This window comes from Pteropus medius, unplaced genomic scaffold, assembly GCF_902729225.1.
Source record: "Pteropus medius unplaced genomic scaffold, Ma_sr-lr_union100, whole genome shotgun sequence".
NCBI lineage: Eukaryota > Metazoa > Chordata > Mammalia > Chiroptera > Pteropodidae > Pteropus > Pteropus medius.
Window position 1 is genome coordinate 10,790,577 of NW_024340699.1, and position 14,291 is coordinate 10,804,867.

Sequence of the window (14,291 nt, forward strand, 5' to 3'; positions counted from 1 at the left end):
CACATGGGGAGCCAAGCACAGCACTGGGGAGCAGCAGGTACTTGATAATGTGTACTTGATAATTCGATGAGCTCAGAAGCCAGTGCATGGCCCTAACCGCACTTACCACTCCCCATGGTGGTTCTCAAACCTAGTTGCTCAGGTACTTGGGGGTGCTGGTTAAAAAAGAGTTTTGACTCTAACCAGCCCCACGCACTGCCTGGGTTCAAACCCTGGCCCTGTGACTTCCTAGCGGCACAGACCTGGGCAAGTTCTATCTCAGCCTGTTTCCCCATCTGTGAAATGGGGGTGACAGTGGTATCTACCTCATGGGATGATGGTAAGGATCAGATGACTCAGTGCATGCAAGCCCTTAGCGTGGCATCTGACACATAGTAGCAGGGAGTACTCGGTAAAGGGTGGCTGTTACATCTCACCCCCACCTGAAGTCAGTGGAGACACAGAATGAAATGTGTGCAGAGGCCTGTCTAGTCTCGACCCTACTAGCCAGGGGTCACAAGACCCCAAAAGCCTGGCACCTTCTAAAACAAGGAGGTCAAATGAGCTTGGAAGGGACCTGCAAAGTGGAGCGGGGCTCAGTGAAGGAGATGGGGGCAAGGGCGACTGTGGACATAGAGGGGAGAGGACAAAGCAAGGAGTCCCGGCAGCTGGCTCTCGTCCTGGGTCCTTCCCCACCCTCCAGCTCCTGGCTCCTCCCAGGCCTTGTGCCACCTCCTCCCCACCTCCCCTCTGGCCACATCGCCTCGGCTCAGACCCAGGCCCCTTCATTTTGAATGCCAGAGGCACCCTCCTCCAGGCTCTCCTGCCCCTCTGCTCAACCCAGCAGGGGTTCTTCTAAAACACGGCCTCTGACCTGATTCCCTTCCAATCCTGGCTACACTCCTTCCTTGAGCAAGATACTTAGGAGCCTCAGTTTCCCCATCTGTAAAACGGGGATGCTAATGATAGTATTACCTGTCTCTCAGGGATGCTGGGAGGTATAAAAGGGGTGTCTGTAAGATGCTTGGTATAGTGGTGGCCCTAACCCCTTTCTATGGAAGCAGAACGGGTTCCTTAGGCCCAAAGCAAACCCAGATTATTAGGTCGACCCAAGTGAAATAGTCATTTATGTAAGTCAAAAATGGACAATTTCCTATGATCCAATTTAATAGCATCTGAGGGGATTAGAAGAGTCCTTCTGTGTCCACTGGCCTAGACTAAGAATTAGTTACTTTTCTCTTGAGTGTTTACTACATATCATGTACTGAAATGATGCCTCAGTCTACGGATGCAAAGGATACTGAGCTTCTGAGAGGTGAAAATCGCAAAACTAGAAAATGACAAAGCCAAGACTTGCTGCCTCCCAAGCCTTGTGTAACCACTATGACACATTGCTGGGTCCAGTGCCAGCAGGAGGTCATCATGAGGAATCTGATTCTGTCTCAGAAGGATGTCAGCAGCCATCACCCTAGAATCACGGGAACTCAGGACTGAAAGGGACCAGGCAGTTATGGCTTCATTCACAGGACATATCTGGTACCTGTTCTGGGTCAGGCCCTGGACCATGAGGGACTCAGGACCTGGTGGGAGAGAAGGAGACAAGCCAACAGACAACTAAACCCGAGGTACGGGCATCGCAATGGGGTTGCCCCACTGAACCCCTCAGCACCCAAGCCGGGTGCCCTGCCTGGGTGACAGGCAGGAGGAGGCCACAAAAGATGATCTTGGATACTGCCCCTCCCCTAAGTCCAGCCTGTCTTCCTGTCCCACTGGGCTTAAGGACATGGAGGGGGAGGAGAAAAGAACTAGATGAGAATATTGAGGGGCTAAGTTCTCAGACCCTGGGGGTGGCTACCTATTAGGGGTATCACCAGGGAAGTAGGGGGGCTATGTGCATCAGTGGGCTCCAAACTTTGTGCGGCCAAGGAGCCTCGTCTCCCACATGAAATCACAGGTGGTTCCCAAGGGTTCTGTGGGTTCCCTTGGCCACTTCTCCACCCACACCCTGCTGGGCTCCTCATGTGGCAGAAGCTATTCCTCCAGCCCGTGTGTGGACTTTTCTGCCAGCTTCTCATGCTTCACACCCAAGTCAATGAGACAAGAAAAAAGGGAGCAAGGGGAGCAGGTACCCCTCCTTCTCCCTCCTGGAAGCTTTCCTGACTCCGCCATCCTGCACTGTCCTCTCCCCTCCAGAGAAACCTGGGGTAATATGTATAAATACAATACAATGTAACACAATGTCATTGTTTGCAACAACCAACCAACCAACCGACCACATGTACTTCCAGTCGGCTACACAGTTGCCATCCCGCAGTAAGGCCCAGGGAGATCAAGTAACTTCTTCAGCCCAGCTGGTAACAAAAAAGCAGTCCGAGGTGCCCACGTTTCCGCCACCAGAGGTGATGCTTTGGGCATTTCTTCCCAGACCCTTTTCCTATACTCTGAAGTATTTTTCGAAATTAAGATCACGTTGTATATGGGATTTTTCTTGTTCACTTGCGTTATACAGTATTTCTCCATTTCATTAAAAATTCCTTGAACAAACCATTTTTAAAGGATCCTTAACAGTCCACTGTAAGATTATCTATCGCTTATTTAATTGTGTCTCCAATGATAAACATTTAGGCTATTTTCCACATTGTTTTAATTACCGGGCTGCTGGATATCCAAATATATAAATCTTCAGAGAAGATTGCTTTAAATCTTAGGGGCTGCATCCTGGGATAGTGCAGTTAGACTGTATTTCTCAACATGTGGTCATTCTAGACTACTTGTCATACCACCCAGGTGTCATACCACCTGGGGCTGCATATTAAAAATGCACATCACTGGTCAGGCAAGATGGTAAACACTAATTAGGTACCTATTTATTCAGCATTTCTATGTGCCAGGCCCTCTTCTAGACCTTTCATATGAAATAACCCACAGTAGGTATCATTATTCTCACTCATATTTTACAGATGAAGAAACGGAGGCACAGAGAAATTCAGTCACTTAAAGTCACACGCACTGCTGGTAACTGGCAGAGCCAGGTCAAACCCAGGCCTTCTGGCTTCTAAGCCCAAATTCTGAAGCTTCTACCCAGAAGGGTCATTTTTTTTCTTGGCCACAGACCCTCCAGGCAATCTGATGAAACCTACAGACTCTTTCCCAGAATGATTTAAGATGAATAAAATAAAGCACAGAGGATTCCAAATAAAACTAATTATATTGAATTGTAATTAAAATGTTTCAAAAAATAAAATTATAAATACATGTACTTTTATTAATTTGATAACAAAATCTAGAGGTGGGTCAAATAACACCACAATTCTGAAGTAGTGATGAATGTAAATGATCCATTGAGGTCTATGCAACAACCGTGAAGAGTGGCATGAAGAGATCAGTGAATTTCTACTGGTGACAAAGTCATGGGTGTCACTCATATCACTGAGAGTTGTTGCCTTCGTTCATAATGAAGATAATGCCAAATTACTGATGGAGGTTGGAATAAAAGTATACTTTTCTCCCTTCCAAGTTCAAGGACCCTCTGAATTCTACTCATATGAGGAAGACCTCTGCTAGTCAGCTTTCCCCATGCCGGAACATCCATCCCCTTTGGCCCCAGTTCAAAGCACACTGCTCTGTCCTAGCAGGGAATAAGCCTCAGACCAGGCCTCAGACCCCTGCCCTGTCCCCACAGCCCCATGCCAGGCCCCATTAAGGCAATTATGGTATGGTGACATGTTCCAAAAAGATGGTGACCTCTATGAGGACAAAGGCTTCCTGGTCATCTCAGCCTCTCTCCTGCTCAGGGCCAGGCCTGGCCCAGGACAGACCATAAACTCACATCTGTGTAACTGACTGGCAGCCAAACGTGGCCCGAAGCCACAGACTGCTGATTCACACCTTGGCTGGGGAGGAGGAAACGATGACGCCACCTCGTGGGTTCCTAGCTTTCTTTGCCAGAGCAGTAAGCAGGGGGTCCATGCAATTCTGCTTAATTAAGCAGAATACAAAATATTATCCTTGTGTGCTTTAAGGGAATGTTTCCCTTGGAGTCTGGGGTGAGCTGACTGTACCCTATTTATAGTCGACGACAGGCAGCAGAACTGATTTGATCCTGGGCAAATTACTTCACCTTTCTAAGCCTCAGTCTCCATCCACACTTTTGAAATAGACTAGTAACAGTACCCAGGTAGCAGACATCTATTGTTTTTGCCTGACAGGCTCCATGCCCCCTTCTTCTAGCAAGAGCACCCTGAATCTCTTACAAAGACCATTCCTCCTCCCACTGCTTGGACTATCTGCCACAACATCCTGCCCTCGCCTGGCCCGGGGGTGGTCAGATGACCTGGCAGGGCCAGTCAGATTTGCTCTTCCTAGAACGGAACTCCTCTGTGAGCGGCCATAAGAACTGGGGCATGGAGTGGCCGCCTGCCTCTGCTGATGCTCGGATGTCCCTTGGCACTTCCTACGCCCTGAATGGCACCAGCTGCCCAGGTCCATTCAGTGACTGGGTGCTGAGTTTCCCCCTTGATTCTGTCTTTCCAACACATTCCCTTTGGCTTAAGTTAGCTGGGTCCGTTTCTGTCACTTGCAACCCAAGAATCCTAACTAATACTCCTTATTTCACAGAGCTGCTGAGTGGGTTCAGTGACATGCATGAGAAGCCTTGAGCACATAATAAGCATTCAGATAAAAGATAGCTATTCAATCATACTAATTTAAAAATTATTATTAAGCCTCGAGAACAAAACAAGTCTAGAGTAATTTAATCCCTCCTAAATTTCAGAACCCCCAACTTGCTTTCACAGTTTCGTCTTACATTCCCCGACCTTCTCGCCCTCTCTAACGTCATCGTCTCTGTCTGCACACAGCCCTCTGGACAGGTGCTCTCTCTCTCCCTCCAGCCTCTCAAGTTTGTCTGTGCTCTGCCCCCTCCACTTTCCTGTGAAAGGCCTTTTTATCCATCCATCAAGCTAGGGGAGTACCCCTGAGTCCCAGCTCCCCCCAACTACTCCACTGACATTCACCTTGGACACCTCTGGTCCTGAGCTTGGCTCCCAGCCCGTGTGCACTGGGGCCATGGTCTTCCTGAGGGTGGGGTCCACACCTTGTATTCTGTGGTTCTTGGCCCAGTCAGGAGCCTCTAGATCCTTCTGGTCCCCACCTACCTGTCAAACTTCACCTCTAGCACTCAAATCTCTCCTTTTTTCAAACACGCCTCATGCCAAGATTTGTACTTCTCTACCCTTCAGTTCTGCCTGACATTCCTTCACCCTTCTCCACTTGCCAACATCCGTCCCATGCTTTGTAATCCACGCTTTGTAAACCTCTGCTGTGCTGCTTTATCCAAGTCCTACTTCCCAGAACCCAAGGGCAACCCTGAGTCCTGAGCTGGCCAGAGAGAGGCTGCAGAGGGCTCTGTCCACAGGCACAGGAGAGATGCGCCTCTGGTCCCTTCTTCCTCTCCTCGTTGAAGGCCCTGGGCATGGGCTCACTGCCACCTTCAGGCCTGCATCTGGGCCACCAAGTATGGGGAGAGAATGCCCTGCCTCTGGAGAATGGGGCAAGGGATCGATGACTTGTGGCAAAGCTTAGGCCTGTGGGTTCAAGACAGAGGCAAAGTCCCAGAGGAGTGAGCCGCACCAGCCCCTGCCCGCTGGCCTGCTGTGGGAAACACCGAGCCTCCTGAGTCTATCCCATCAGCCAGTTCCCATGTAACGGCAGGGGCAGGGATGCCAGTTCCACCCAGGGTCTGGCTGACCCCACCACAGGGCCCCAGCTTTTGGACATTACCCCAGGCCAGGAAGCTCCAAGGACAACTGTCCCAGTAGAACCCTCCCCCAGGCATTCAGCACAAAAGCTCATTTAATTTCTCCAGCAAAGCCACCTACTTGCCAGAGGAGAAGGCTCAGGGCCAACAGTGATGAATGACAGGATCAGACCAGAACCCAGTCTGAGTGCAGAGGCCACACTGGCAAGTCTCCTACCATGTGGCCTTCTTAATAAGCCTGTCTTCTCTCCTTCAGCCGAGGTGGGTGCTCACGGCCCACCGCATGCACCCATCAGGCTGACAGGACACTCGGCCTGTCTTGCAGCTTCAGTGACCCACAGCTGGCCCTCATCTCCAAGGAGGAGAAAACTGAGCCACGCGAAGCCAGACCGGTCCCCTGACCACAGCCCTTTCTCCGAGGAAAAAAGCACGCACCCTTTGCGACCAGGACGTGAGCGTCTTAGACAAGAAGTACAGTGAGTGCTGTGGTTCCCCAGTCCTTGCCTGGCAGTGTGATAACTGTGCTGCCTGCTGACTCCCTTGCATCTCGGGGCGAGTGACAAGCAGGTGCATGACACACCCCAGGGAGTGGGCTGCAGGGCACAGCTCCAACCTGGATGACCTATCTGGTGCTCCTGTGACCTTGGAGTGAAGACCAAAGAAATCGGGTCTGCAATTCTTTCCAACCCTGAGCTACAAGCACTATGAGACGAGGGCCTGGACCCGCTCAGCAAGGAGCATGTTGACTAGAAAAGCATTTGCTCAGGCCTTCCCTTGCGATATTTTAAACTCATCTCTTTCCACTTCTTAGGCTCTGGGACTAGAAACCCACATCCAGAGACCTCCCTCTGTGGCAGGATGGAGGAAGAGCCTCGGAGGCTGGCGCCTACCTAGGGAGGACAGGCCCTCTGGGGAGCTGGAGGATCCCACAGCTTCAGGACGGACCAGGGCAGGGGGATGTGGAACCTGGCTGGAGCTGCCACGGCCTGGCACTGCTTCTTGTTTAAAATGAGCATTTGATACTTTTTTAATTTTACTAAAAACAGGAATGTGTTTACTGAAGAATATTTGAAAAACAGAAAAGTGCAGATGAGCAAAAACAAAAGTGACACGTATATTTATCAGTTATAGTTCTGTGCTCACAGACACACATTTTCATCCTTAATTTGTAATCAGGTGGGAATCTGCCTGTTATTTTACAACCAAGCTTTTCCTATTTCCTATTCCCATGACAGAAGACGGAATACATTTTTACCATTTTGATGGTATTCTAGCACGTAGCTACATATGTTTTATCTTGTTCTCTACCGATGGGCATTTATGTGGTTACTAACTTTCTATTATCATAATGGATATGACGTTTGTACACTACGTTAGTGAACTATGTACACTAATTTGAGATACTATATTAGGATAGCTCATAGTTATTGAGCCCTTATTATATGCTAGGCTCATTTAATCCTTACAACCCTACGAAACGGAAACTGTTATTCACATTTTACAGATGAGGAAACTGAGGTCCAGAGAAGGTAATTTGTCTGAGGTCACACTGGATGGCAGCAGAGCAGGGATCTGAAGCCAGGCTGTTTGGCGTACTTTCTCTGCTTACCAGAAGCATGGAATGGCACAGATTTAAAGTTCGAACTAAAGTGACATTTAAGTAATCTGAAGATCTGAAAGCTCCACCCGCTTTGATCTCGAGACAACCGCAGGAGACCAGAGTGGAAGACAAGGCTGGGACATCGGCTACTGAGGACGACACGTGAGGTGGGGTGAGAGGCCTGGCTCCCCGCACCCAGGGGCCAGAGGGATGAGGATGGCACAGCGTGGCTGATGAGGCCCATTGTTTTTCAATCACAAGAAAGCAAGGATCATTTTTTTAGAAAACCTACGCGAGGAGCCTTAACACCTACTCAGTGCACCACCTCTGTGTGACACACACAGAGCGCAGGGCGACAGACACATCTGGAGAGCAGGTAGACAGGCTCTGCCTTGCTCAGGGGCCTGTCTCAGTGACAGCAGCATGTCCAGGGTGGGGCAGGCATCCCAGACATAAATACTTCAGAATGAGAGAGCGTGGAAAACGTGTAGCATGTCCGCAGGGCGGCCAGCAGGAAAGAGGCAGAGATTTGGGTTATGGCTATTGTTATCATTAATATTTTCATGACTACCACTGACGGAGGGTCTTTTGCACAGGAGGCATCAGGCTCAGTGTTGGGTGACACAAGTTCATCTTCACAACTGCCCTATAACTTATAGGTAAGCACTATGACTACCCCCACTTTACGCAGACCCTCGGGTAGCTTGTCTGCAAGGGCACCCAGCTCAGGAGGGCTTGACGACGATTCGAAGCCAGGTCTTTTCACCTTGAAGGTCATGGTGGGTCCTAGGAATGGTGCTAGTCGCTGGCATTCGCCAACCCCACCCCCCGGCAGCGGGAAGGACGGAGCAGACTGAGCGCATGTAATCAAAGCAGTGCACAGTAGTCTTAGAAGGAAGACACCGTACTCAGGTCAGAGACTCAGGCACTAAGGCTGTGGGCCGTGTGAATTGCCCCAGGCCATGCAGAACTTGAACCAGATATGCTTGTCTCTGACGCCCCCCAAGTTCTTTCCTCTCAAGTTTGCTACCCTGCCCTGCATGTTTCTGCAAAAAGGGGTACCAGGGATGGCTAGAGGGAGGCAGGAGAACAGAATGCAGCTCAGCTGGGCAGCAGATTCACACTGCTCCAGACCACTGAGCTCGCCAGCCAGAGGCCTCCCATAGACCTGCAAATCTCAGCCTCTCAGAACAGTGAGCCCTGGGCTCTCACAGCCTGTTAAACAGAGGAGGGAGGTTTCAAGGTTGGCACAGACACTGCCAACCCATCATTCTAGGGGCATGATCAACCCAGAGCTCCCCTGGAGTGAGAATGACTAAGGGCTGGTGGAAGCTGAGGGAACGAGAGATGAGGGAAGGTCCAGGATGGGGAAACTGGAGCCCAGAAACTTAAGTGACCCACCCAAAGTCACTTGGCTCGGTGTGGGATCCCAGGGCTGCTGCCAGACATGCAGGCATCTGGCTCAACCGCATGCTGCCACTCCTTGCTGTGTGACTTCAGGCAGTGTCTCCACCTCTCTGAGCCTCTGGTCTCAAGGGGGAAAATAGAAAAGCCAATGTAATGATCTGAAGGATTAGGGAACTGAACGTGTAAATCAATCATGCAGATTACTAGAAGACAACCCAATATACCAAAAAATGGAGCAAAAGATAAAGTGGGCAATTCGCAGAAAACTCAAATGGCCAATAAAGGTATGAAAAGCAAACAGCACCATGAGATACTATTCTGCACCCCACGGATTGGCAAAAACTAAAAAGTCTGACAATCTGGAGTGCTAGCAAGAACACCGAATAAAGGGACCCACAGACGCTGCTCCCACAGACACAGATGTCAATGGAAAAGTGAAAACGCGCAAACCCCAGGACTTGGCAATCTCACTTATCGTATATGTGTAAGGAAGCAGCTCCATGAAAACAAACTGCTGAGAACACCTGAGAAGTTCCCGATAGCTCAAATTAATAGGGATAAATTCATAAGTGGAGTATTAAAAACATCAGTTCAACTGAACTGGAGTCATAGTATCGGCATAGATCTCAAAAGTGTAATGCTTTTATATAGTTTTAAAACATTCACTACAAGATTTGGGGGAGTGTTAAAAAGGTAAAAACATTAAAAGGTGCATGGGGCTGGCGGGGAGAGGGGCCTGATCACAAACAGGCACAAGGGATCTCTATTGGGGCGTGATGGAAATGTTATAAACTGGACTGTAGTGGCGCCTGCATAGCTCTATAAATTTACTTTAAAAAGCAGCAAACTACACTTACAATGGGAGAATTTTACAGAATGGAAATTATACTTCAGTAAAGCTGTTAAAGAAAAAAAAAATCCTATCGAATAGATATAATCGTCTATTTTTTTTAAGTGTATGAGAATGATAAACACCAAAGGCAGGATACTGGTTTTCTTGGGGAGAGGTGGGGGGTGTTAGGGAGGGTACTTAGGGGGCTTTGCACCTGCAGTGTTTTGTTACTTAAAAAATAAAAATGATCTGACACAAATAAGCCAAAATGTAAAGATCTGACAGCTGGATGATGGATAGGTATTTATTTTATTCTATGTATCCATATATTTGACAGTGTTTCAATATAATTTTTAAAAGTATCTATTTTAAAGGGCTATTGGGACGACAAAATACACAGAGAGCTTAATCCAGTGCCTGTCCCACAGGGACTGATCAGATTTCAGCTTTCATGAATATGGCTGCTCCCTCTTAACATCTCGAGATCTCAAGACAGAGCAAGCCAGCACTTCCTGGCCCCTGATGACAAAGCCTCTTCTAAACCCAAGGCTTCTGTACATTCCACTCTAGTGCAAGAAATGTGGTGACCCAAATAAAACCCACGAAATCTACAAGGGGCACTTCTTCCTCCCCTTAAGCCAAAAGATAATAACCCAACTGGGGGCGGGGGTCCTCCAAGGTGTCATACTTGAAAGTCCCCTCCATTCATTTAGAGAAAAGCCTGGCTCTGGGACAGGAAAGGTGCTGGCAGAGAGAAGCATCAGCCCCCAAAGTTCACCTCCTTGCCTCCAACAGAGGGCGGCGGCTCCAGAGGAATCTTCTTCAAATAATAATATCACCGATATTGCAATCAACAATAATCCTTCCAAACCACTGAATTTCAGAGGCCCTGGGAGCTTGTGCCTCTGTATTCTTCAGACCTGGCCTGCAGCTCTACCCACAGGTGAATGAGGCTGGGGACAGGGCATGGAGAAGATGCTACCCTGATGATGGAGAAGATGCCATCTCAGGTGGAACAGGTGGCCCAGCCCTGATGGGGCAGCCCCAAGCTCCGGGTGCATTTCTCCAAAGTTATTTACAGCACCTGTGACCTGTTCCCTCCAAGGCAAGTTAGTGATGAGCAGGAGGTGGCTGAGCTAGCTGCAAATTTGGAGAAGACTAGAAGAAAATTAGAGGTCTTGGTAACTGGAACTCTCTGTAATTGATTCATATGTGGTTGAAGGTAGGAATGTGTATGATTTTGCCCTTACCCCCTACCCTGGGGACACATCTGGAGACATTTTTGGTTTTAACAGCTGGAGAGAGGGATGCTACTGGCATCAAGTGAGCAGATGCGAGAGATGCTGCTAAACATTCTACAAAGCACAAGACAGCTCCCACGACAAAGAATGATCTGGCCCAAAATGTCAGTAGTGTTGAGGACGAGAAATTCTGCCTGAGAGGCAAGTAGCAGTGTTTACAATTTGTAGACTATAGAAGCTGGAGCCAAGAAAGGTAAATCGACTAGCCCGAAGTCACACAGCAGGAAGTGGCAGAGCCCAGGACTGTCCACCTCCTCTGCTCGTGGTCACTCTTCAGGATGGCTGGGCCAGGTTCAGAAAAGAGAATACCAAATAGAATGAAAGTCCAGACTGATGCCAACAGCTGATTCCATGCTCATTCCTTCCAGTGTAGTGGGATGGGTATGGCTTGAGAACGGGAGTGGGGGTTGCTGGCACTTTCTGGTGGGTTTAGATCACCTGCCATCATAGCACTAAATCTGCTCTGTTCCTGTGGATGACTCAGACTTCAGTTCAACCCATTGCCCCTCTTCATCTGAGGAACCCAAAGGGCTGACTAGAAAGAAGCGGCGGGGGGAGGGGGAGCACTGAATCACAAGAGTAACCAAACCCACACGTGGAAAAACAAGTTCTTGGTGAAATCTCTCCCCATGTGACTACAGCACATTCCAAATCAAAGAAACATGGACACCAGGGGCAGGGAGGCAGGCATCTAACGGTTATGAAAAGCCAATACTGCCAGTCACTCGGTCCCTCCCTGAAGGAAGTGGGCACCCTTACCTCCAGCTGACGGATGAGGAAACCAAGGCTCACAGAGGCAACTGAGCTGCTAAGTTGTGAGGCCAAGATCTGAACCCAAATCCATATTTGAACATTTAGAGATTTCTCTCAAGGGGCCCCAAAAAGTGGTTGAAAGTTTAGAAAAATGCCCCTCGAAGCTGTAGAAACTTCAAAAAAAAAAAAAAAAAAACTTACAGGGAGAGACCCCACTAAGCAGAGAATAAAAAGCCTCAGGGTAGTGACAAACGACAGCAAGCTACCTGGTTTTTCAGGAGACTTTGCTTAGGGAAACTCTGAGGGTATGGGATCTGGGAAGTGATGTGGTCTGGTGGAACACCACTTTTGGGGTCCAACAGACTTGAACTTTCACCCCTGCTCTGCTCCTGTCTGTGACCCCAGGCACTGGACCTCATCTTTCTGAGCCTTAGTTTTCTTATCTGTCAAGTGGGCTCAAGAATCTCTGCCTGAGAGGACTCCGTGAGCAGAGAACGGGCGAGAGGGACCGGAGGAAGGTGCCAGTTCTTGGTGGCTGTATCTATCCTGGTTTTGCCAGCTCACAGATCTGGTGGGAGGCAGCATGGAGCCTTTCAGACTTCCTCCTGTTGCCATGTCTGTGAAACTGCCTCATACCAAAGAGGCAACTCAGTTACACACTCAACAGGCTCAAACAAGAAACCAAGATTTGGCAGCATTTGAAACAGTTCACATACACACACACACACACATACACACACACACACAAGGAAAAAAAGAAGATAATTTAGCTCAGTTCTGGAATCAAGGAAAACTTCACTCTATTTAAAGATGCCACAGGTCCGGGAAATAGTTTCCCACCGCCTGGCTAAGGGCTGAATAACCAGCTGCCCAGCCAATAACAATAGACGCACACAGCACACCCCTTCTGATCGAGTGCAGAGTGGACTCCGGCCATCTCCTTTCAGAATTTTACAGGCTACTTACAGAGGGCATGGAGATCTGATTTATAAGAATGAGCCTCTTAAGGAAATAGATCCAAAGACGACTTGCAGGGAGGCCAAGGAGCTGAATTTCGCCAGCCAACGCCCTCTGCTATTCATTGTTCTACACTTCTTTGTTAGAATTTTTTCCCTCCCTCTTGCTGTTTTTTTCCTTCCTAGTGAACTTCTCTGCAGCTAGGCGCTGCTACTGCCCCCTTCTCACCACCAGAGACACCATAGCCCCCCTTCCCTCCAATAGGGAGGCTTTGCCAAGGCCTCACCTGGGCCCAACATCCGACGGCCCCATTATCCCTCCACCCAAAACCCCTCAGTTGGTCCCAGGGCCCTCTGAACCGCCAGATTCAGTTCCCAGGCTGCTGTGGAAGCCATCTCCCACCTGCGGGTCAGGTACACCTCCAGAGTCAGGGGAGGCCCGACCGCAGCTCCACCTTCCGGAAACGTGCAGCCTTAATTATTGAGCCTCAGCCTTCCCATCTGCAAAATGAAGCCACTGGCCAGTTTTCTCAAGTCCTTGCCAGCTTGAAAACAAGATTCCCATTTCACAGAGGGAGATACCGGGATAAAACTCCAGGACGTTTTAAAACAGAAGTTATGGGAGAGAGGAGCAGGGGCTGTTTTCTTTTTTTAATTAAAAAAAATTTTTTTTTTTAACCTTTTCAAGGGGCTGGCACGCAAAGGATCCATTCTCATACAGCTGCATCGCTCAGGCTAGCCCCTCCAAAAGAACGGGGCCGAACTTGGCGGGGCTACCTGTGGCTGGTCACCGCGGGCCCGAGTGCCTCTGGACCAGGAGGGTAGGCTCGGCGGCCTGAGAACTAGCCCTTCTGTCTGTCTGTGTCTGTCTGTCTCTCTCTGTTCCCTATGCCGGCTGGGGCCAGACTTTTCCACGGATGGGCAAGACGGGAGCGGGGGTGGGGGGACCAGGAGAGACAGAAAGGATCTCGAGAAAGGGCAGAGGAGGCGAATGGGGGGGCGAGGGGACGGGAAGGAGGATGATCGCAAAGCAAAGGCGAGGAGGGGGAGGGGAGCAGTCAGCGAGAGGCCCGGTCAAAAGCGGCGGCGGCAGGGCGGAGGAGCCGAGGAGGTGGGGGGGAGAAAGAGCAGGAGGCAGAAGTTTTCGCAGCCGGGGGGCGCCCGGCCGCCCCCGGCGGGGCGCGGGCGCGAGGGGGCGTGGGGACCGCGCGGCACTCACATAGTGTTTGTTGGGCACCCGCCGCTTCTGCACGTCCAGCACCTTTACCTCCACGATGCTGCGCCGCGGCGGCATGGCCGCTCCTCCGCGGGGCCGAGCGCCGGTGCGGGGGGCGCGGTGCGCGGGGGGCCGGGGCCGGGGGAGGTGGCGCGCGCCGCCGTGGGCCAGGGGCCGGGACCGAGCGCGACGCGGAGCCGGGACCGAGCGCGAGCCGCCGCCGCCGCCGCCGCCCTTCGCCCAGCGAGCCCTCGGCCCGCCCGCCCCCCGGCCCGCCCCGGCCCGCCCCCCGGCCCGCCCCCTTGGAAGAGCCCGGCCCCCACCCCGCCCCTGGCGCGCGGACCGGCTGGCCCACGTCCGGCCTCCTCCGGGCCTTTGTCCCCGCTCCCAGCCACCGCAACGGGGGAGGGGCGGGCGCACACCCGCCGTCCGTTCACTGACCGACTCCTCGACTCCCTCCCGCACTGACGCGCTCGGGGAGCCCGATCC

The 14,291-nt window shown here is 50.8% G+C and overlaps 1 protein-coding gene and 1 long non-coding RNA gene across 2 annotated transcripts in view; both read right to left on the minus strand.

The window, feature by feature from the left end:
* Positions 1-13,990, minus strand: part of SH3PXD2B (SH3 and PX domains 2B) — an 82,329-nt gene extending 68,339 nt beyond the window's left edge. Inside the window, exon 1 of the mRNA XM_039876357.1 lies at positions 13,806-13,990. Coding sequence (XP_039732291.1) covers positions 13,806-13,880 — 75 coding nt within the window. The 5' untranslated portion in view covers positions 13,881-13,990. The remainder of the gene's footprint in view (positions 1-13,805) is intronic.
* Positions 2,873-10,240, minus strand: LOC120614973 (uncharacterized). Its single transcript, XR_005656167.1, has 3 exons — positions 10,086-10,240; positions 3,019-3,024; positions 2,873-2,884 (listed from the first exon to the last, which is right to left on the minus strand). It is a non-coding gene; the product is annotated as an uncharacterized LOC120614973 (long non-coding RNA).
* Positions 13,991-14,291: the final 301 nt, after the last annotated feature.